Below are 22,821 nucleotides of genomic sequence, written 5' to 3' on the forward strand. Positions count from 1 at the left end.
TCTCCAGCCCCCAAGCCCCTAGAACACCTTCTTTTATGTAATTTGTATCCCGAATTTAGTTTTAAATTGACTATTACCTAGCTACAGGATCTTAGGAAAGTCTTATTTTCTTTTTAGACCATCATTTTCCCCCTCTATAAGAAGTGGGTTTACTCTTCTGGTGCTGAGGTAATTTACTTTAATAGGAAATGACTGTTAAGGGAAGACCGCGGTATGCTGCCCTCTGCCTGAATTCTGCTTCTGGCACCTGTGTGCAGTCTTCTCTGTATGGCTAGCTTGCATTCTGAGTCTTGAAATGATACACAGTCATATCGTATAACTAAACAGTTGGCCTTGTTAAGGCATCAGGTTCCTTCCTACACCTGGTTGTCAGGTATGCATTCAGAGGACTGAGGATTCAGCCCAAGTTATGGAGATACGAGGATAACTTGGGCTGCATCCTCAGGGTGTTACAAAGCAAGTGCAGCCTTGGGGATCCCCAGAGAATCATGCAGGAATCTTCTAGTCTTTCTTGATGTACAGATGGATTTAGTTTCCCCGCAGCCAGTACACATGAGATGTTGGTAACATGGGCAGGACACCGGTGATTTAGTGCCCCGTTTTCACTGTGGACATCTGACATACTCAGGCTCCTTACTACCTTTGAAACCTGGCAGAAAATCAGGTGTACAACACGAACCACATTGGACAACTTAGGCACAGTGAGTAATTCTTCAGAAGAGAGTTGTTCCCCTAGAAAATGTAGTAGACCATATCTGGGATCCAGCTTTCCACAGAGGACTAGCCTTTTAGGCAGGCCTTTCAGAAGAGGGATGCCTCTGGCTTACCATTTCTTTTCTGCACACATATTATTCTGTTATTATTATTATTATTAATTATTTTATCTATTTACATCCCAAATGTTGCCTGTCCTCCAGGAATTAGGAATTCTTTCCCCCATCCTTTCTCTCCTGTGCTTCTAAGAGAGCCTCTCCCCCCACACAAGGCATCCTCCCTCCCTGGGCATTAAGTCTCCACAGGATTAGGCTCATCCTTTCCCACTGCGGCCAGACAAGGCAGTCCTCTGTTACACTACACATACCATTCTAAAGTTTGTTTGTGGCCCTGTGAGCCAAGTGAGGCTCCCTTAAATACTGGAAACAAATGGGCTTTACACAGTAGCTCTGACAAGCTCCTCCTTGCTCTGCAAGTAACTAGTTTGGTGCTATTAGCTAAATCACTTATCCTACTTACATCTCACACTTTGTTTTCAATTTGTTCAGCTTATTTTAGAGACTAAGAGTTAGTCTTGCGACTAGGTCTTTCTTCGTGAGTGTCAGTGTGGAGAACAGAGCTTGCTGAGGAAATAACATGATAATATGCCTCAACTGGGATGGTTTGTAGGTAACAGTGCCGCTGGCCAATGGAGTGATGTCTACAGAAGTCTTAACCTATAGAGATAAAATAGCCTTTTGTGAAAGCTCGTCTCCTATATTTGAAATACTCTGTTCAGGACCTGTTTTTCTTGAGGCATTAATGAACTTTCTTTTACCAGTAAAACAACTTCTTACTACATGGGTTAATCATTGCAGTCTGGTCCATTTTACACGCCTGTTTTTCAGTAGTTCTTCGTTTAAGTAATCAAAAGCATTCCCATGAGATAATGAAGTGTTTAGTCATTGTAATGTTATGAAGAAACAGCACGTAATATTTTGCTAAACCTTCTTTCTTTATGTCTTTGCAGATAAATTATTAGTCATAACTGTAGCAACAAAAGAAAATGATGGATTCCACAGATTTATGAATTCAGCCAAGTATTTCAATTATACTGTGAAGGTATGATATGTCTTTCAGCCATTGGACTTGTTGGAATGTGTGCCTAAAATATATTATCTAGTGGTTTAATTAAACGTGTTCTATATGGGTATATACGTAACTTTCCTGACTTCCTTTGGAGGGTCATGCGCACATACAACGTAATCAAAGCTTGACAGTAAATATCTTCACTGCCATGGTGTTTCTTTATAGACAGTTGAAAACGTGGCAGGAAGGGGTCTTTTGGGGAGCACTACTGACAGTCGTGTTTCCTGTTTTGTTTGCTTTGGGTTCATTTGTTGGAAAATTGCCAAGTGTTTTAGATGTTTTGTCTTTAGGGTTCATGGATATGATCAGAGGTGACTTGCAGCCCCCGAGAGAGTGGGAAACTGGCATCTGTGAGATCTGCTGGTTGGATCTGGTTAGTTTTTGATACAAAGAGTGTGCCAGCCATATCTTTTCCTGAAAGAGGGGCATAGGAAGTATCTGAGTGACTGAAAAAAAATGAAAAACGGAAGAAGGAAAACATTTAGCATTTAATATTAAGGACAGGGCCATCGGTTGCCTAGCCTCTAGATGACAAGGTATAGATTTTCATGCAGAGTATTAATGTTGCCGAACTTTGCTGGAAAGAGATCTAGTGATAGGGTCTCTGTGTTTAAAGAGTAAGGAGAAAGTAAGTGAGAATATCTTTAGCATTGCTTAATGGGAACGGTGTATATGTACAAACAAGTCAGGTGAGATGCTTGACACTCAGTGGGCCAAGGTTTAGGGCTCGGTGTGAAGAGAGAACAGAAAGTTTCTCATGTACATGTGTTAGAAAATTGAGAGAAACACATTGATGAGCAAAATTATTTATTTTTGAGGAAAACTTGGTCCTAGAGTACATAGCTCTAACCTGTCATACCTTAGAGTCTAGTCCCATTTGAATTTTAGAGATTTGGGCCTCTCTTTGTCTGCCTGTTCTGTACTCAAGAGGTTTCTAGATTAAATACTTTCTACCAGGGATATCTTCCTTACTTGAAGGAGCTAGACAGGAAAATTCTCCCGCGCACACCACACACGTCAGGTCAGTGAGTCACACAGAGGACCCAGGAGTCTTGCTTTCACCCTGTGACTGATGTGCAGCGAAGCCTGTCTCTCCTTCCTGTGCTCATCTGGGATAGGCCTCAGATGTGGTTGTCCCAGTAGACTCCTCCATATTGAGACTCCAGAAGACCACGGAAGGAATCTCAACTGGAGCACTGATGGTTTGTCAGACTTGCCCCTACTTGAATCCAGCTCCACACTAACTTCAGTTTGTTTGGATGTCTTTACCCCAGACATCCCTGTAAGGGGTAAAATGTCTGAGGTTGGGCTTGCTGCATTTGTTTTCCTTGTGTTTCCTTTAAATCCCATTCTCCTTTTGTTGTCCAGATCTACTTGTTTGTCGGAGGTGGGGAACGTGCTGGTTACCTCTCTCCCTCAAAGCCAGGGTGTCAGTTACCGCTCACAGTCAGGGTGAAGTGGCTAAGGCAGAGGCAGATGCTGGAAAGTCAATGCTGGTTTAGCTGATTTCAGCATCCCCGCATTGGGTAATTCTTACTAAACTTTTGAGGCTGATACAAATAATATTTGCCAAAGAAATAGGGGCTCTTTATACTTGATGCTTTCTGTGTGTCTGATGCTTTCCATGTGTTTGACAGGACAATCTAGGAGCCTCTCTCTGAGCCTAGGAATCTCCTTGTAGGTTTCCTGTCTCATTAGATAGAAACCACAGGGGTTTCTTCATTTGCAATTAAGTCTGAAAAACAAGAATAAGATGAGAAATATTTTCTGAGTCCACTTGTATAGGTTAGAGTCAGGTTTTGAGATGTTGTTTGGAGTGGTGTCTTAGTGGTGGATAGCGTTCAAGAATTATGACCCTCCTGTACATTAATTTCCCTTCCATCCCGGTATTGTGCTTATAAATAAGTACTGAATTTCAGGGAGCATGGCACAGTTTCTGTTGACATTGTAATGCTGATACTGCCACTGGCATTTTCCTCAGGATAAGTTCTTAATTTCATTTCTAGGTTCTTGGTCAAGGGCAGGAATGGAGAGGTGGGGACGGAATGAACAGTATCGGAGGGGGCCAGAAGGTGAGGTTAATGAAAGAAGCCATGAAGCACTACGCCGGTCAGAACGATCTGGTCATCTTGTTTACTGAGTGGTAAGAGAAATATCCTGTGGCTTTTCCCATCTGTATTACATCACCTTTAATGATTAAATTTAATAATTGAAGTTTAAATGTTGAAATATTTTACTAACAAAGACTCATTGTAAAAAGTATATTTTTCTCAGGTATAAATGAGTTTTTTTTTTCCCAGTGAGCAGCTAACGCTTCTGAGCCCCAACTTAAAGGCAAGATGGTTTTATATTGAATTTTTATATTAGCAGGAGTTTTTCTTCTATGTAAAATAAATTTACTATGCGTGAAAAAAATCACAGTCTGCATCAATCTTGTAATATTGAAGATGATGAACTAATAAGAGACATGGAATCATCTAACATTTTTGTGAAATTCGTTTTAATCTTGGGTTAAAAGCACGATCATGCTTTGAGTACACAATTGAAGGAGGCAACAAAATGACCTCGGTTCAACCACCAGAAATGCCTTATAATGATGCAAATATAAGGCAGACATACAAGACCCTGTGCTGTCAAGAACAAAGAGTCCTTTGGTGCATAAATTTCTTTGGTTTATTTGCTCTAGAGCTTGGCTGAAATACCAAGGGATATGTATCCAGAGCACGCATTCTGCCATAGAGCTAACTTCCTCACTCCCAGATACCATCTTTGCACACTGCCTTATTCTCTTGAAATATTTAGCATCTTCTTAAAACTTAGATATTCTTAAAAACACCACATTGCACTATATACTGTTTTGTATCTTTTCATTTTCATACTGCTGTCCTTGATCTTTCATTTTTAGTCCTGTTTTTATTTCTCTCATTGGTGTCATGACGTCATCTTAAGTCCTCCTTTTATTTCAATTTCCAAATGCAAAAACCACATTATCTGCAGATGAAACTAAAGATGGTTGTTCTTAGGTAAAGGCATATGTGAGGATGGCCTGGACTCTGACATACAAACAGAAACAGTGATTCCTCAGCCCTGTCTGCTCTTAATACTTTCATTTCTGAGGGCCTCCAGAGGAAAGCTTTATTTTTTTGTATGTACCTTTTCTTGCAAGTTGGATTATGATAGGGCAGTTATAGTACACCTTATGCACTATGAAGTGTTTTACATTATTTAATACATTCATACCATATATAATATGCATCATATAACATCTAGATTAAATGCTAAGTATGGATTTCTAATAGTCACATCCCTGAGTTTGAACCTGGCATAAGCAAATTTGGGTTTTTGATGGTGAGGCAGATAGTCTGTGGACATCTGTGAAGAATCTGGTAATGATCTCTTGGTTTCTGAGCCTTTGAGTGTAGGGACCCTGATTTTCTCTGAGCTTCCCTTCCCAGCCTTCTTTCTCACCCTGCTCATCTGATTTATCCTGGAGAGTTGGTGGTATGGGGAGCCCAGCTGTTTCTGACAGACAGAAGAGGGTATTTATAAGACACCCTGAGACAAGTCAGGCTGATTCGTATGGATTGTACTTCAGACTCAGCTTGGCAGAAAATACAGTGTTTGAAAAAGGTCCAGTGGCTCTCAGTATTGCCAGGATCAGCCATGTGTCAGTGGACCAGGTAGATTTTTTGAGAATAAAATTTTTAAAAGCCTGTACTTTTATCAAGAAAAGCAGGTTTATTTGGTGAAGACTCCTCCCTGGCAATAGTGACAACTATTATATGCAGACACAAAGGATCTCCTCATTAGTGATAGACAGTGTGTGTGTGTGTGTGTGTGTGTGTGTGTGTGTGTGTGTGTTATGTATGTGTCCCTGTATATCTGTGTGTCTGTGTTGTCAGTGTATTATGCAGGTATTAAAGGTTCAATACTGTTGCATTGTGGTTTTATCTCTGGAAATACTGAAATTTGAGGGAGACTTAAGATACATAGTTTTCAGGTATGGGCTGTTTCAGTTACATTAGACTTTATTTAGCCTGTACCTTATGGTTTAGGTTATAATTTTTGTTTAATTCTATGCATATAATGATCACTAAAGTTTTATAATAGAGAAAAGTAACAAGGTTCGGGAGACTTCTGTGGCTTTTTTCCTTGGCAACCCAGTAGTAGCTTTTACCTCATGTGTAGATATAGTTTAATTCATTTATTGGTTGATTGATTCATTTGTTCAGCAGACATTTACTGAGTGTCTTCAAAGTTCTCAGCTAAGGGCCTAGAGTCCAGCTGATAAGGGAGAAAGTGTAGGCTGGAATAAGAGGGGTCTTTTGACTAAGTGTATCAAATTGAACGGATGTCTGGATGGGTTCAGAGAATTACAAGAGACTGAGGTAAGTAGAAGGCAATGCTGTTTTCCTGCCATGGTGGTGTCAGAGGAGTGGAGACCGCCAATAAGGCTTGAAAGGGAATGGCTTGGGCCCAGTTGGGAAATCCATGTTAAATAGATGTTCCTTATGAAGGCACTGTTGACCCCACATGAAATAATTTGTATCAGCTTCTGAATAGGATAGGGAATCAAGATTATTGTTGTGAGCTGGTCTACGTAGATTTTCTTCTACAGGGCAGGTATCCATAAATGGGGCTTGTGTCACCAAGCATTGTTTTGTAACTGAGAACTCTACATCTTCTTATGTCTTATATGTGACTGCTTTTGTACCAGCCTGGCAGAATTAAGTCGTTTGACAGAAACTGTGTGGCCTTGGAGTCCAAACTGTCTTCTGAAAGCCAGTGTAAATATTTGGTAACTTATTTTAGGCCACAGCTAGAAACTACTGGTTGACTCTGGGGTGTGGTACCTTCAGGAGAGTCTCAGATTCCCCGAGCCAGGGATGTGCGTGGCAGGGTGGCAGGTTGCTGAGAAGGTGCCTGTGGAGCCTGCAGGGGATGTCAGTCAGTGCAGGTCATTGTCTTCGGGGAGGAGCTGAGTAGTAGATGTAAGGCGCAATCAGTAAGACACTGCGAAAGGGTTCCGATGAATGTTGCCATGGAAACTGACGAGTCCAGGATAAATGATGAATTTTCATCCAGTCTGGATCACTGTGGTAGAAGTTACCACAAACATAACACAGAAGGACAAACACTCATAAAGTCTCAATGACCTGCCGGAGACAGAACTGTGACATGTCTGGGCTCACTCTTATGAGTTTTGCAGGACTTGGGGATATTTACCATGCAGAATATGGAAAAGTTTTATTTTATTCCTCGCATTTAAATGGCCCGAGTTCCTCTGAGAATTATTTTTATGACCTCTGTGCACTTGTGTTTTGAAAAAAAAATATTTTTATTGTACATATTTGTGGCTCAAATGATCTTAAGTAGAAAAACTTTGGTCTTTTGACAAGTTTTAAATAGGCAGAAAGTCCCCCTCCCCCACCCACAGAACTCAAAGGGAAAGGACACTTGCTAGAAGGAAAAAGGAAAAGATGTCAGCAACTTTAAGGCTGAGTGTGGTGGCACCTGCTGTAATGCCAGGACTTAGGAGGAGAAGGAAGGAATGTCGGGTCCAGCCGAGACGTCATGCCATTCCCTGGCTTGCCTGGGTTATGTGAGACCCTTTCTAAGAATATGAACTATTTTACATTTTTTAGTTAGGGTAATATTCTTACTTGAATTTTGTGAGAATAATGTCCTTCTCATCTATCTTAAGAGAACTGCATTTAAAAGCAGTGTTGATGAAGCGATGAATAAGCAAATTAAATATATTACCTTCTTTTATAGGCTACTGCCCGTATTAGTAGTCTAAAATACAGTTTTATCATTGCCCTCCACTAAAGTTCCCAAGATGAAAAACATTCACTTTCCAAATGTCATCTGTAACTTTTTTTGGGCTAAGCTGGGAATTCAGTCCAGTTTTCCTTCACCTGACGCCAAGGCTGTATGTGGAGTTTCACCACCCTCACCCCAACCCCACCTTTATTTGTAACATTTGAGTATGGGGTGCTCCTTATGAATTTTTTATAGACTGTCTGTATATATGTGTGTCTGTGTGTTTGTCCATCAGTCTGTCCATCCATCCATCTATCCATCTGTCCACCCACCCACCTATCCATCCATCCATTCATCCATCCATCCATCCATCCATCCATCCATCCATCCATCCATCCATCCATCCATCCGTCTGCCCATCCACTATAAATCATGGTTCTTTTACTCACTAAACTACATTTTTAAACTATCTTTAGAGACTGTCTTGGCCTCCTGAGACTCACTGTCTGCTTGACTCAGAGTTTGAGCTTTTGGCCTCATCTTTAATGTCTCCTCCTCCCTCCCACCCCCGCCCCTCAAGCTCTGTACTCACATCATGAGCACATACAAACAAACTTACCAAGTAGTACTTTGGAATAAAGCAACTATGGTTAAAAACAGGACTGATGAAGTCAGTTATACAGAAATGTCTGTTTATTTTGTTTTGTAAACCAGATTAGCTTGTTTAATTTTAAAAACACATCAAGAAAAGTTAATTTTGAGATTTCAGAATACGTTTACTGAGATATAAAAGTTGGTTTAAAATAGACATCTTTTTTAAAGTTTATTTAAAACACACACACAGACACACACACACACACACACACACACATGAGCACTGTCTTTTCCCATGCCCTACTTTCTAAGCAGCCCCTCCCCAGCTAATAACCAGCAGCCACTGTGTTTGCTTATATGTAGCAACTGTTGATGGACAATGACTACTTACAGTTCCTTTCCCTCTACTTTAGAAATGAGAAAGTAAGCTGTTAAATGACTGGTGTGTGTACTCTGATGGCCAGCAGCAAAGCTGGAATCAGACTGCGTTAGTACACTACACACTGAGATAGACTATGTGTTTGTGCGTTAATAGTGCCAAGAGCATCTTCCTTATTGATTCTAGAAAGAAAAATAAAACATTCTAATATGTATCTATGTTTCTGCACTCTCTCTGACGGTCTGCCTATTGGATATTAATAAAGAGAAATTTAATTTTAAAGTGCAGTATTTCATAATAGAAATATAAGTAACTGATTAATTTTTCTAGAATAGCTTCAAGTGAAAAGAAATTAACTTATTTAAACAGTATTTTAGGTATTACTTCAAAAAATTGGGGGGGTTGTTGTATGGTGGATTTGTGTGAGTAATTCTAGCCCCCATAGCATTTCAAGTTTAACAGCAGTCTGTGCTATGTAGTGAGATTCTTATCTCAAAATGAATTAGTAAATACCAAATTTGTTTAGCAGTGTTAACAGTATTCAGCCTTTTAAATTTAGGTTTTAGCCACATATTTTATTTTGTAGAGATGTAAGCACTTACGCCCTATGCAAAGGGGCAGAGAGGTGCGGTCAGTTTCCTTTTTAACGGATATTGCTTGGTGGTTATATGTCTTGCTTCTTCACACTGTGCTGGACAGAATTAGTCATGTGGCGTGTCTTTCTTCCTTCATAGTACTTCTTAAGCAGGATGACCATGTGCTCAACTTAACACATGAGCAATGCTGTTATCCAAGGATTTGAATGTGGAAGAGGGGCAGGTATTATCTTTGCCAAGAGCCTAATGGAAAACATAAGCTTATGGTATTTTTGCTTCCCACAGTCAACTATACATTACGAAATCTTACATAGACACAGCTAGAGAGCACAGATGGAGCAGCCGTGTGCTTCCAGGATGTAGAACTCACAGTCCATCTGCAGTGCTAGCCACTAGGGAACCCTTTGCAGAACTCTAGAGCTCGCCCTTCATATCTGCCACCTACCATAAGATTAGCTTAATGTGTGACAAACATTGGCTTTCAGCTGCACTGATGTAAAAACAGATACTGGTAGATTTAAAGTTGTGATAAGCTTTGACTTTCTGTGAGAGGTTGCATTCCTAATAGAGGTTATTACAGTCAATTTTCTGTTAAGTTATGATCCAGTGAGTTAGATCTGAAAAATAAAATCTGGGGGGGGGGGTGTCGTCAATCAATAAACCTGTCATGTTAAATTATTTTGTTAATTTTACCTTGCTCAAATTTATGGATCCGATTATGATATAAATGTGATTAAGATTTCATATTATAGAATATATCAAGTATTAAATGGGTACTGATAGCAGTGTGAGATATATTAGCCAAAACCAGTTTATCAGGGATAATAATGAATTGGTCACTAAACTTCCTGTCTCTGAATGTAACCAAAATATTTGTTAAGATGGAAATTTTATTAAGTATTTATGCCAGTGTCATTACCTTAAACTAACTGTAACATTTGCACACTAACTTACAATGTTTATTTTGTAGGTAAGGTACTATATATAATGAAAACCATCTGATATTTTTATTTCATTTGTCAATGTAGAATAAAACCAAGTCACATGCAGTTCGTGTGATGTGAGTTGGGCAGAGGCTGCCTGCTGTGTGCTCTAAACATGTTTTAATCCTGTATGGATTCTAAATTCTCGGGTTTTTGGGGGGATTTTTTTCTTAGTTTTTGTCCTAAAATTCTGAAACATGCATTTTAAGACTTGTTTGTTTCCTTTAAAACCAGTTTTGATGTTGTATTTGCTGGTGGGCCTGAAGAAATTCTTAAAAAGTTCCAAAAGACAAACCATAAGATCGTCTTTGCAGCAGACGGGCTGCTGTGGCCAGACAAGCGGCTGGCAGACAGGTATCCTGTTGTGCACATTGGGAAACGCTACCTGAACTCTGGAGGTATGAACAACGCGCTGTAGACTGGAAGTTTCACAGCCCCACAGGCAGGACCTTGCGAGGAAGTATCTTAAAGCCAAGTACAAGTCAGAGCTTAAACCCCATTTCCCATGTGCTGTCTGTATCTAGGCAGTGTGGATGTTCGAATTTCCACATTGTAAGTGAGAATTAAGTCTTCTCGTTACAGTTCATTGAGGTGTTTTGGGTGTCGGATATTAAGTTTAATAAGTTTACTTTGAAAAGGTTTCTTGTTTAATCTGTAATCGTGTGATTAAAAACAGTCACTTGTTAATCTGGTCTGTTTTTAAATATATTATGCTTAATTACTTATTTTGACTTTTTTTTTTTAGTCAAAAATTTAAATAGTGTCTGAACGTACAGAAGTGTTGCATTCTCTATGAGAATCACCACAGACTAAGTACCAACGGTCACATACACTGCTTAAATAAGAGGAAATTTGACCTTGGAGACATTATGACTATAGAATATGTTCCCCTTGAACTGAGATTAATGTAGGCACACAGACAGAAGAAGGTGTGACCTCATAGACGGAGGACATGTGTTCCATGTGAGCGAATAGCTCTGGATTAGGTTGTCGTTTGTATTTGGTTGTTTTGTTATAAAAATGGCGTGTACATGATATCCTGTGGTACACGTTCATCTGGGTAGAAAACCCCCTGAGGGAAATCTCCGAGGGCCTCATGGTGCTGTGGAGATGGCGGATATATTCGCAAGTAAGTGCCGTTGGCACTGATCTAATACAGGGAAGCCCTCGGAGATTAGGGGATGAAGGCATAGCCCGTGAGCGCGTGCAGTGAGTCTGTGGTTTCAGAAACAGTCTGTGAGAGGTATTCAAAGGACATGAGTTAGTTATGACCTAGTGAAAATATATCATTTAGTTTTAAAACACATGGATAGAAAAAAATGCATTAAGAATGCATATTAATATAATTTTATTTCACTTACTTAAGGATATTTGACCTTAGAAGAAGAAGAAAATAATTTTTATAAGACAATACTGTAAGCCACTAAAATGTTGTATCAATTTTTTTTTATTTTAAAACATGACTCATAGTAATTAAACATACATTGTTAGTCTGGAGAGATTCTCTGTGTGAATGCTCTCACTGTTTCTGCAGTTCACAGCACCCATATCATACCTGCTACCTCACAAGTCTGTGACTCCAGTTAAAGGGATCAGACACCGTCTTCTGGCCAGTGTGAGCACCTGCACACACTGCACACTGCACGCATACCAGCAGGCAGACTACTCACAAGCATCAGATAAGCCTTTCTAAAAACTATTGTCTCTGTGCGGTGATCTTGTCAGTGAAGCAGTCATACAGCTGGCTGCATGTCTGATCCTCAGGGGAAGACTTAGCTAAGGATCCTGTTGTCTCTGGTCCTTGTAGATCCATGCCAGGGCAGAGTCATCGCATAGGCCTGAAAACCAAGGGGAACACTTCAATTTTAGAATTTCCTTTTCCAGACAATGACATATAAAAGCTAGCCAGACAAGCAGTCTAGCAGGCACAGTAAGACTGCTTCAAGTAATGGAAAAAATTCCCCAAATTCCCTAGATAGAAAATTTGTTCTTGATTTTTGTAGTCAGTGACAACTTACATTCTTTGCCTACACTGGAATCTTGGCACAGCAGGAGACATTTCCTTCATTCAGAAGCCATGACTCCTTTTCTCTTCAGTGGGTCCAAGGAGAGAAATTCACAAGGTCAAGGGGAATGCCATCTTACCCTGCTCCTTGCTAGCTAGCCTTTCCTTAGCAACCTTTGAAGGTTAGTTCCTCTGTGTCAGTTAACTTCAGGAATGCATGCATTCAAAGCACCTTTGGTTATCTTGCTTTGTATTATAGTTGGTGTTATCTCTCCATTCAGATATGTTAGACCTCATGACGTTCCCATGTTGGCAGCTGTCCAGTGGCACCAACATTGACATGTTGACATGCGTTTAGGTCTTTTGGTCCTGAGCTCTCTGTTGTATTTTTGTGCATTGCAGGCTTCATTGGCTATGCTCCCTACATCGGCCGTCTGGTCCAGGAGTGGAATCTGCAGGATAATGATGATGACCAGCTCTTTTACACGAAAATTTACATTGACCCACTGAAGAGGGTGAGCCATGGCTTGCAATTTCTCATTTGCTGTTTTGGCTGCTCTGATTTTTTTGTATTTTCCTCAACCAAGTGGTCATTGAAACAAAGGATTTCAGAAGCTGAGTTGCAAATTGTTTGTTAACATCACAGTTAAAACCCTACAAGTCAGTGTAAGAAGCATGGACTGGTGACCTTGGTCTCCCTGCCTCCCTTGGGTATGAGAACTTTGTCCCAGTCTCTCAGTGGCTGGCTCAGAAGCCTTGTCTAACCTGGGTTCATCAGAGAGGAAAACTGGGTTTAAGACCCTGTTATTTGCTGTATTGTGTGGAAGGACACATAGAACAACTAGAAAATCCAGGCCTGCCATCTGCCTTCCTGCCTGCCCACCTGCTGCAGCCTCATTGCCAGACCTCAAAATGTCAGAATGAGGTTAAGACAGGGATGTTTCTGAGCCTGTAGACCAAAGATTATGCTAGATAATTATGCCAAATTTGGAGCATATATCTACTATTAAGACAGTGTTCTAGCAATAACAAATTAATTGTGAAAATCTATTCATCCATCCATTCACCCATCCATCCATCCATCCATCCATCCATCCATCCATCCATCCATCCATCCATCCACTCACCCATCCATCCATCCACCCATCCATCCATCCATCCATCCATCCATTTATCCATCCATCCATCCATCCATCCATCCATCCATCCATCCATTTATCCATCCATCCATCCATCCATCCATCCATCCATCCATCCATCCAACTGTCCGTTCGTCCATCTGTCCATCCATCCATCCATTTTTATGCAAGGTCCCGTGTAGCCTAGGCTTTCTTTGAGCATTTTATCCTTCTGTTTCTGTCTTTGAAATGCTGTAATTTGTAATCACATACAAGTTTGCCTGGCAATGCTTTTATTGATAACTTTGAAATGGCATATGCATTAAAGGCAATTTTCAATTTTAAAAATGATGTACATCAAACTAGAATGGGCATCTCTGTGAGACTTGTCCTTTGGAGCTTGAGGGTGCCTCACCATTGTCCAGGGGCTGGTGTTGTAGATACGGTGTGGTGAACACAGACCTGTGAAGATACATTTAAGTGGGTTTTGTAGGGTACAGGAAAGCTAAGAATGTTTGCAAAGGGGATGAACAGATGTCTCAGTGGGTAAAACACTAACTGTATCAGCCTGAAGACCAAATTTGCATCCTAAATATTATACAAACACTAAGCAGTTATTCTGTATTTTCAGTGCTGGGAAACAGAGGCTGGCTGTCTCTGGAGCAAGGTGGTAGCTAAATTAGCTCAGTTGGTGAGCTCCACATTCAAGTGAGAAGCCCTGCCTCCATATAAGGGAGAGAGCAAAGAGAGAAAGATAGTCAGTGTACACCTCTGACTTCTACATACATGTGTGCTTACATACAGGCTAACACACACACACACACACACACACACACACACACACACACACACACACACTATGTCATAAAAGGTAGAGAAAGCTAGTGCTTTGGAATGTATGTAGATCATGGAATGTAGATGCTAAGATTCCAAAGACCATGGCCTGAGATTCTAGGGAGGCAATGTGTTTTATCTCTTAATTAAAAACTGTGAGTCACAAACAGAATAACTAAAAGTCCTGGCGGGCCTAATAAGACAAAGGTTTTGTCTGCGTATTTATTTCTCTCTCTAGCACACTAGATATAAAGCGAGAGAAATGGGCCCTAACAGTTGTGTCCTCCTTTCTGCTTGGCAGTGCTCCCTATATAGCCTGGAGTGCATGTGTCCTCTCTAGCCTAGGTGACTGGTGGGTCCCCAGTCTTCATAGGTTTGTTCTAGGCAGATAAAATTCAGGGGGCTTTACAAAGAAAGCCATTGAAATTCATGGGCTCTCCTTAATGAGCCTTTCCGGAAGGGTCAGGAAGTGCCTTTGTATTTCATTGACAAAATTCTCCTGTGACTGCACGTTACACATGAATAAAATTTTGTGCTTCTCAAATACATAGATCATACTAAAAATTCTGGCTATTAGAACTCAGTCTGCCTCGTGCTTTATAAAAAACATTCTTAAAATTGATTTAAGCTTTAATTCAGAGAAAAAGCAAATGCAATTTGAAAAAAAGAGTTTAAATAATATGAGGTAACATTTTGTGCATTTTCTGTGCACTATAAATATAATTGTAACTTTTCTTGAGTCTGGAGTCCTGCACACTGTCACCAGGGACCCAAGATCCGTGTGACTGCAAGTGTCATGTGTACAGTGGTGTCTGTCTTAGACATCTGAATATTTTCATAATGCGTTGAACAAGTATTTTAAAAAGTTGCAAATCCCCTCCAAGATGGGTTTGTCAATATGACTGCGCTGTTGGCTGTTTCTGTTGTAATTTTCTGTGTTACCTGTTTTCCTATTTTTTAGGAAGCTTTTAACATCACATTGGATCACAAATGCAAAATTTTCCAGGCCTTGAATGGAGCTACAGGTACAGACGCCCGTGCCGCCTCCTCGTATGTGTGCATGCCCGTTTTCTGCACTCTCCTGAGTTAGACCACTTGTGCTATAGCCAAGGTGGCAACCCTCAAAATGTTCAAAACATCAGATACTGAATGTATGCTGACATGTTCCCACAGAATTCAGGAAAATATTCCACGGAGTGAGAAAGTTTAAGTACTGGCCTTGGGTCCCTTCCATTGGGTGGGTAGCAGTGACTTAATTACACCTTTACAGCACACTGTGTGCTTCAAGTTCTTTGGATCCTGAGTTACCTGGCCCTTTAGTAAATTGAAAGACAATTTACTAGACCTGAACACTTGTACATATGTGCATGTGCACAGAGTGTGTGCATACCTGCACATTTACGAGTATACTTCATAGAGCACCTGTGCTCACAGCACTTATGTGAATACACTCCCAGTGTGTGCATGTACCAACATTCTTAAAAGTATGCACACACACGTACACATGTGCAAATGTACTCTCAGTGTGCATGTAACACCTGAAAACTTGTGACTATATGCACAACGTGTAGAACACCTGCACATGTGTGTATACTCACAAAACTCATGTATGTATACTAGTGTATAGGTGAGTACACTCTTAAAGAGCATATGAGCACACATGTATACTTGTACACACACAAGCATGTTTGTATACTTGAGAGTGAATGTACAGAGTGTGCTTGTGCTCATTTGTGAGGATCCATACAATGCACACACCTGCACATGAGTATATATGTAGCATCTGTGTACACCTGTGCATTTGTCAGTACTTGCTCATACAACATGCAGATACATCTGCACACTTGTGTGTGCACACACAACTGTATACTTGTGGCTGCTCAAACAGTACTTGTGTGCATACTCATGAGTGCACATACAGCAAGTGTGCAAACCTGCATGTTTGAGTACATCTGTGCAAAGAATGCACACGTACATACATGTTAGTATCCTTGATTGTATCATTTTTCTAGAGGTATGTGTACCCCAGTAGGACCTATCAGTGCATTAATTTGTGTATTAAAGGTCAAAATATTTTAGCTATGAATGGATTACCATCTTAAATATTAGTGTGTTAGAGTTCAGTATAGTTCATGTGCTGTCCATACAGTGACTAGGTTGTTGGGATAGAAAGTGTGTAGTGTTTAGAACTGTGAGGTGAGAAACCTGAGGTACAAACACAGTGCCTCTCATGCTCTTCTCTGCTTTCTGGACCATCACAGAAGGCCAGCTGAGAATTGTACATCCATCCGAGCAGGTGCCCATCAGCCGTGCAAGTCTTGCTTATACCAGGGAGTGCACAGTCACCACACACACACACATAGCTTGTTGTTTCAGAACAACCCTTCGAGGCCGGTCTGGGTCCACTACAGGAGGATAAATTCTGGTAGTGTGGCTGGTATCACACTGCTCCATGTCAGGACTATCGAAGCTACTTCTCAGCCCAGTTTTGTGATACAGCATTTGGTTGGAAGCTGTTGTTTGCTAACTACAGACTTGAAGAAGACAGTTGCCTTGCATTTAAAAAAAATTGGATAGTGTGTCTTAGAATTCTACAGTCCTATATATGTTTGAGGTTGACAAAACTTTTCTCTTTTCAACCCAGATGAAGTTGTTTTAAAGTTTGAAAATGGTAAGAGCAGAGTGAAGAACACATTCTATGAGACACTGCCAGTGGCCATTAATGGGAACGGGCCCACTAAGGTAAGCGCCGTGCTCTCAGCTCGCTGTTTCTCAGTGTGGGACGGTGGAGAAATTTCTGAGTGCCGTCATTTTTTAAACCATCTGTGAGAACTTTAGTGTGAAGAACAGGTATTTACATTGTCTTGATGCAATATAGCATTTGGTTTAGGATAAACAGGATTTTCTCTTAGCAAGATTATGACCTTTGTTCCATAGTAGATACTTCACTTTAGTGTTTATTTGATTTTTAGGAGAAGTAAAGGCCAGAGGACAGGAGAGCAAGCCTTAGTCCCCAAATTGTTCAAACACGTTAGAATAATCACCTGTTTTTTTTTTTTTTTTTTTGGGGGGGGGGTCGTTTTGTTTTGTTTTTGCTCATGAAGTAATTTCTTTAGTTCTTTGAGTTATAATAAAAATGAACTTAATTCATGCACCAAATCATAATGTGTAGCCACTGTGACCTTCACGAATAGCTAGATATGGTTCAGAACAGGTCCTAAGCAAGACCAAATGACATCATTCTTGGAAGTGCTTTGAGGAGGAGTCAGGAAGTACTAGATCTCAGTGCCTAGGAGCCCAAGGCAGCCTAGCCCTGGAAGCAGCTTTCCATGCCTTCCACAGCAGCCAGCAGAGGCAGCTCCAGTTAAGAGGAAAGCAGATGCCCTGCTGTGTGGGAATTGGGAGGAGGTGGATCATCTCCTGCATGAATGACAAACATGGGGCCATTTGAAAACAACTGTTTCTCAATATCTTAATCAAAGGGCAGGAGGTGGAAATTTCCAAGATCAAATTTTAATTCTTAAAACAGAAAGCACAAATGCCCCTTTGTGACTTACCCTTTGGAGCTACTGACCGTTTTCATATTCATACAGAGGATCTAGTAGATGAATTCATGGCATAAATATTAAATTTTGTTACTTCTAAGTGGGAAAGTTGTCAGTTATTCTAAGTTGTGGGGATTGTTTTAATGTGTCCAATTATATATTATATGTTCTGCATTTTTTATGTCCTTTATGTCTTTTAAAAGTGACGTGTATTAAGGTGTCCATTTTTATATAGGCATGATAGTCACTTTATTATTTGACAGAAGCACTGTAGTTTGTTTCTGCTGTGTATTTAAAACATTGCCACTGCTTTAAACCCCTTTTCAGAGTGTGTCCATGTTTTATAACAACATAGACATTTCTAGACACAGTTTACAGCTGTTAGTGATTCATCCTTTAAAGAAAGCTTTACTGGGGCCCCTGTGCTCAGTCCGGTGGTGAGCTGTGGCATCCTCAACCATATCTGTATGACTCCAGCAGAGCCTCTGAGGAGTCATCCAGATCAGGATCCTGCCAGTGAGCACTTCTTGGCATCATAAGTAGTGCCTGGGTTTGGTGGCTGCATATGCGGTGGATCCCCAATGAGGGAGCTGGAGAAAGGAGTGAAGAAGCAGAAAGGGTTTGCAACCCCATGGGAAGCACAACAGTATCAACTAACCACGCCCTCAAGAACTCCTAGAGATTAAAACACCAACCACAGATCTCACATGGAGAGACCCATGGCTCCAGTTGCATATGTAGCAGAGCATAGCATTGTCTGGTGTCAGTGGGAGGAGAGTGAATGGTTTGGTTCAGTGAATTCACTTTGGTTCAGTGAATGCATGTTCTCCCAGTGTAGGGCAATGCCAGGGAGCTGAGGTGGGAGGTGGTGGTTGGAAGAGGGAGCACCTTCATGGAGGGAAGTGGATGGGGAAGGGGGATGGTAGTAGGGGGAAAGAGGATAACATTTGAAATGTAAATACAGAGAATATCCAATAAAAAGAAGAAAGCTTTATTCAATGTGTATATATTGTTGATAAATGTTAGTGTACTTCTGCGGCTATACCAGGTTGAGACAGAATTCTGCAGCGCTGAGGATCGGTGAGCACACCTTGCTGGGTAAGGACTGCTTCTGCTCATCTCTCTCTCTTGCCTTTACTAGATTCTCCTGAATTACTTTGGAAACTATGTTCCAAATTCATGGACACAGGAAAACGGCTGTGCTCTTTGTGACTTGGACACAATTGACTTGTCTACAGTAGACGTAAGTAGAATTTATTTGTATGAACATCGATTAAAAGCTAAATTGTCCTAAAATGAAGTGAGTCGGGAAAAAGGCAAATTGTTTTACAGTGTCCTTTGGATATTAGGTTTATACAAGTACAGTGACTGAGAGAATCTACAGGACTGTCCTTTCTAATTGTTTTGAAACCACTAACAGCTGAAAGTTGAGGGGGCTGAGCATTTACTGCATGCCAAGGAGTTGAAGCAGCTCAGGATAAAGTCTCTGGGGGCTTCTGTGACTGCAGTACCTGGGAGCAGCAGCGTCCCCCACACAGCACCCTGCAACTCCCAAAATGAATGCTTCCTTTCTCATTGCTGCCGGAAGGGAGGCCACAAAGTAAATTGTCTACATTTAGTAACTTCTGAGTAAAGCTCTATGTCACTTGAAAGAAAGGATTTTTTTGGCCAGACTCTGAAGCAACAAACTAAATGTTTCCGATCTGGAAAGCGAGCCAGAGCAGCTCTGAATGAATCTGCACCACAGAGATGTTTAATCGTTTGCCCTGATGGTTTTTGCAGAAAATGGTGGTGTCCTCCAGAAGGAGAATGGATTCCTTCTGTTTAGATTTTCTTCTCTAACATAAACTTTCTGGTTGAAGGATAAAATGCTCGTGTTGAGGGTTTTTTTTTTAATTCAACATATAAATAATGTTTTTGTATATAAATAATTTTGTTCTTTACTGTGGTTTACTTACAACGTAATAAACTGTGCTAGGAAAGGAAAACAAGTTATTCCTAAATCTAATGGAAGTCTGTAGTCTCCAAATGTAGTGACCATTCAGTAGGCACAAAGACATTAAGTATTCGTAGGAGTTAAGATTCCAGAGTCAGCACATGTTTACATGTGGGTCATAGTACAATTTTATTGTGTAGAATTAAATTTCTGTTATATTTTAACTCATTCATGCTTTCTGCATGTGTCTGTGTACATGCTCATATATGCATTCTATGTGCACATATGGAGGTCAGAGGACAGCTTGCAAGACATAAAAAGACATCTTTTTTTGATGAGTCCTATGGGTTATAAACACCTTTGTACCTTTACTACTGGAGTCATCTCACAGGCACTATACGTGCATATTTCAGATACTTTTAGTGTTTGATAGACGTTTCACTATTGCTGCCGCTGTTTTAAAAGAATTAAAATAAGATCATTTAATGGCTCTAAGTTACTCCCGAGTTCCATCTTGCTTTTGTATGATGTAGGATGGTAAATAACTTCTAAGCCATTTGGACAATGAATGAAATAATTGTGAACTACTCTTGAATGGTTTCCTCCAATAAGCTGAAGGTTCTCAAAGTGTTAGAGGACATCAGAGCTTGATGCAGCTTAGCGATTATGCTGACAGGGAAAGTTGAGTGTGCTGTTGATGTAGCAGTTTTTGTTTGTGTGTGGCTTTCCTCACTATCATACTGCTTGAACTTAAAGAGGGTGGGTGTACTGCCTCCAGGGTTTTTTGCATTAATTTGCATATCTAATAATCAGTGTTGGAAGTGATAAATAAAGCCCAGTGGATAGGCTGGCTTTCCTGCAGACATGTTCTTATTTCCAGATAATGCAGGAATGTGCTTGAAGAGATAAGAGTGAAGTCAACACCATCTGGTTTGTGGGACTTAAGGTCTGGCTCAGTGGTATCGACCTTGCTCAGCATGTTTGGGCTCCATGAAGATGTCTCGTAGCTCTGGCTTTAGCTGTTGTGTAGGAGTTGGATTGTGTGCCTGTTTTTCCCCCTTAAAGATACTCTTTTAGAACCAGGAGCTTCCATTCTCTTTGATAAAAAACATCACAAAGACTGCCATGGTCAATGTGTATTTTAGACAGTTTCATATAAAGAATAAAAGGAGGAAACTACACCTTAGTATGCTTAAAGTAGATTTAAGAAAGTGCATACAGTATTTTTACTAAGATAAAATATTAGTGAAAGTAGCATATATAAAATAATGCGAAGAAAAGAGTAAGAATATAAGAGCCTATTAATAAAGGGAGAATTCATCTCCGTCCCCCCTCTTTTCCTTTTTCCTTCCTTCCAATCTGTTCTTTCTCTGTGCCCAGTGAAAGTTAGGGCCTCTACTAGTAAGCAGCACCCCTGGCCTGGAGCTTATAGAAGTTGTCAAAACCGTTCGGCTCGGAAGCCATTTCTTTGAGAGCAGCCCTGAAGGAAATGGATCATGGAAGTAGACTGTACCCCAAATTTATGCGATGAAGAGGATAAGAACTTTAAGCTATGCATCCAGGTTTCAGGAACATGATCCAATTTGATAAAACCACCTTGACTGGCTTCGTGGATACTAAGTGTTAGAGGACATCGGTGCTTGATGCAAGTTTAGTGATTATGCTGACTTGTGTGTTGCTCTTTGTGGTTTTCCCCTCCCCGTGGTACTGCTTACGATTTGAATAGAATTTAGAGTGGTACTGATGATAATTTGCCTTTGTATCTGCCGTAACACATAGGTCCATCCAAAGGTCACAATAGGTGTTTTTATTGAACAACCAACCCCCTTTCTACCTCGGTTCCTGGACCTACTGTTAACACTGGATTATCCCAAAGAAGCACTTCAGCTTTTTATTCACAATAAAGTAAGTGTCCCATGTGTGAGTGTTGTGGGTGAGAATTCTTTTGAAGTGAATTTCCTTGCGCATAAACCAAGTGGAAGGTTTTCCTTCCGTTCTGGGTTAAGAATTGAAAATCGAATCTAATGTTAAACTGAGCAGCATGAAATTGACAGTTTCTGTAATGAAAATGGCTGAATATTGGCCATTTTCATGCAGAGTGTCTGTGGAGGGTGTGTGGAAGAGCTTGTGTTCCTTTGCACTGGGGAGGGTTTGGGGCTTTATTTTCACTGGATTTCTGGCCACTGCTGATTTTCTAGCAACAGCACCGTCACATTAGACCTGAAACCACTTGCGTCCATCTCAAAGTGGCATGTGCTTCACCGGAGAATTGATGATGTGTTATTTCTTGCAAGACATGAACCATGCCGTTTTCTACTTTTGTGCCAATAGTGTTTTGTTTAACTGTTGTCTTTTGGGTGTCTCAGAATCATTTATTTTTTCCTTAGAGACTATTTTAAAATTTCAGAAACTTGCCTTTAGTAATTTCAGAGAACATTTGCCATCCCAAATTAATCATAGTGTAGATTCTTAAAACAATCCCTTCTTTTTTTTTTTTTTTTTTTTTTTACTTCCATGGTGTTAAGCTTTTTGTTTACATGTTACCTTCCTTTTAGATGGCTTTAAAATCTTTAACATTTCTGTTTGTGCTTCTGCTTAAGGTTGTGTCTTGCAGCCTTATGTGATAACTGACTTTGCCATGCTATGACAGCACTTTTGGGAAGGCAGAGTAGCATGTGCTACATAAAAATTTCATCACAGCCTGGTGCTGGAGACAGAATTCCCTGGAACTTCAGTATGGCTGAGTCATGCCAGATTGACAGTTTACCTGCAGACAGCCTATCTGTCAATACGAATATGCCAGAGTCTCCATCTTACTAAACGTAATCTTGCGTATCTTTGTAATATTGTAATTATATTGCTGCCTTTGGCTTCAGAGATTATTGTTGCATTTTATTTAGCACAATGAGACTTTATAGTCATTACGGATTGATACCCATTATATTTAATAGACCTTTTCTACATTTTTATGGCAAATGTCTAAGATTCTTAGGCTGCAAGATTCTTTTCTCCCTACAGTTCACATTCTCTTGAATTACTAGGACTCAAGTGCTACTGCAGGATTTATCCAAGGAGCAGATACTGAAATATTTCTGAAGGCACTTCTCTTTGGATGTTGATGCAAACCGATTTTATGTTCTGTGTCTGTTTTTAAAGCAATAGTTAAGTGCATTTTTGTATTGAAAAATGAATCACATAATTCACACTTCAATGTGAAACATCGTCT

The 22,821-nt window shown here is 40.3% G+C and overlaps 1 protein-coding gene across 1 annotated transcript in view; it reads left to right on the plus strand.

Annotated features, from left to right (window-relative positions):
- Positions 1-22,821, plus strand: part of PLOD2 (procollagen-lysine,2-oxoglutarate 5-dioxygenase 2) — a 64,444-nt gene that overhangs the window by 26,092 nt on the left and 15,531 nt on the right. Inside the window, exons 2-9 of the mRNA XM_080934128.1 lie at positions 1,724-1,815; positions 3,849-3,985; positions 10,392-10,555; positions 12,565-12,677; positions 15,076-15,139; positions 16,759-16,856; positions 18,801-18,902; positions 21,375-21,500. Coding sequence (XP_080790254.1) covers positions 1,724-1,815; positions 3,849-3,985; positions 10,392-10,555; positions 12,565-12,677; positions 15,076-15,139; positions 16,759-16,856; positions 18,801-18,902; positions 21,375-21,500 — 896 coding nt within the window. The remainder of the gene's footprint in view (positions 1-1,723; positions 1,816-3,848; positions 3,986-10,391; positions 10,556-12,564; positions 12,678-15,075; positions 15,140-16,758; positions 16,857-18,800; positions 18,903-21,374; positions 21,501-22,821) is intronic.

Source organism: Micromys minutus, assembly GCF_963924665.1.
Source record: "Micromys minutus genome assembly, chromosome: 21".
Taxonomy (NCBI): domain Eukaryota; kingdom Metazoa; phylum Chordata; class Mammalia; order Rodentia; family Muridae; genus Micromys; species Micromys minutus.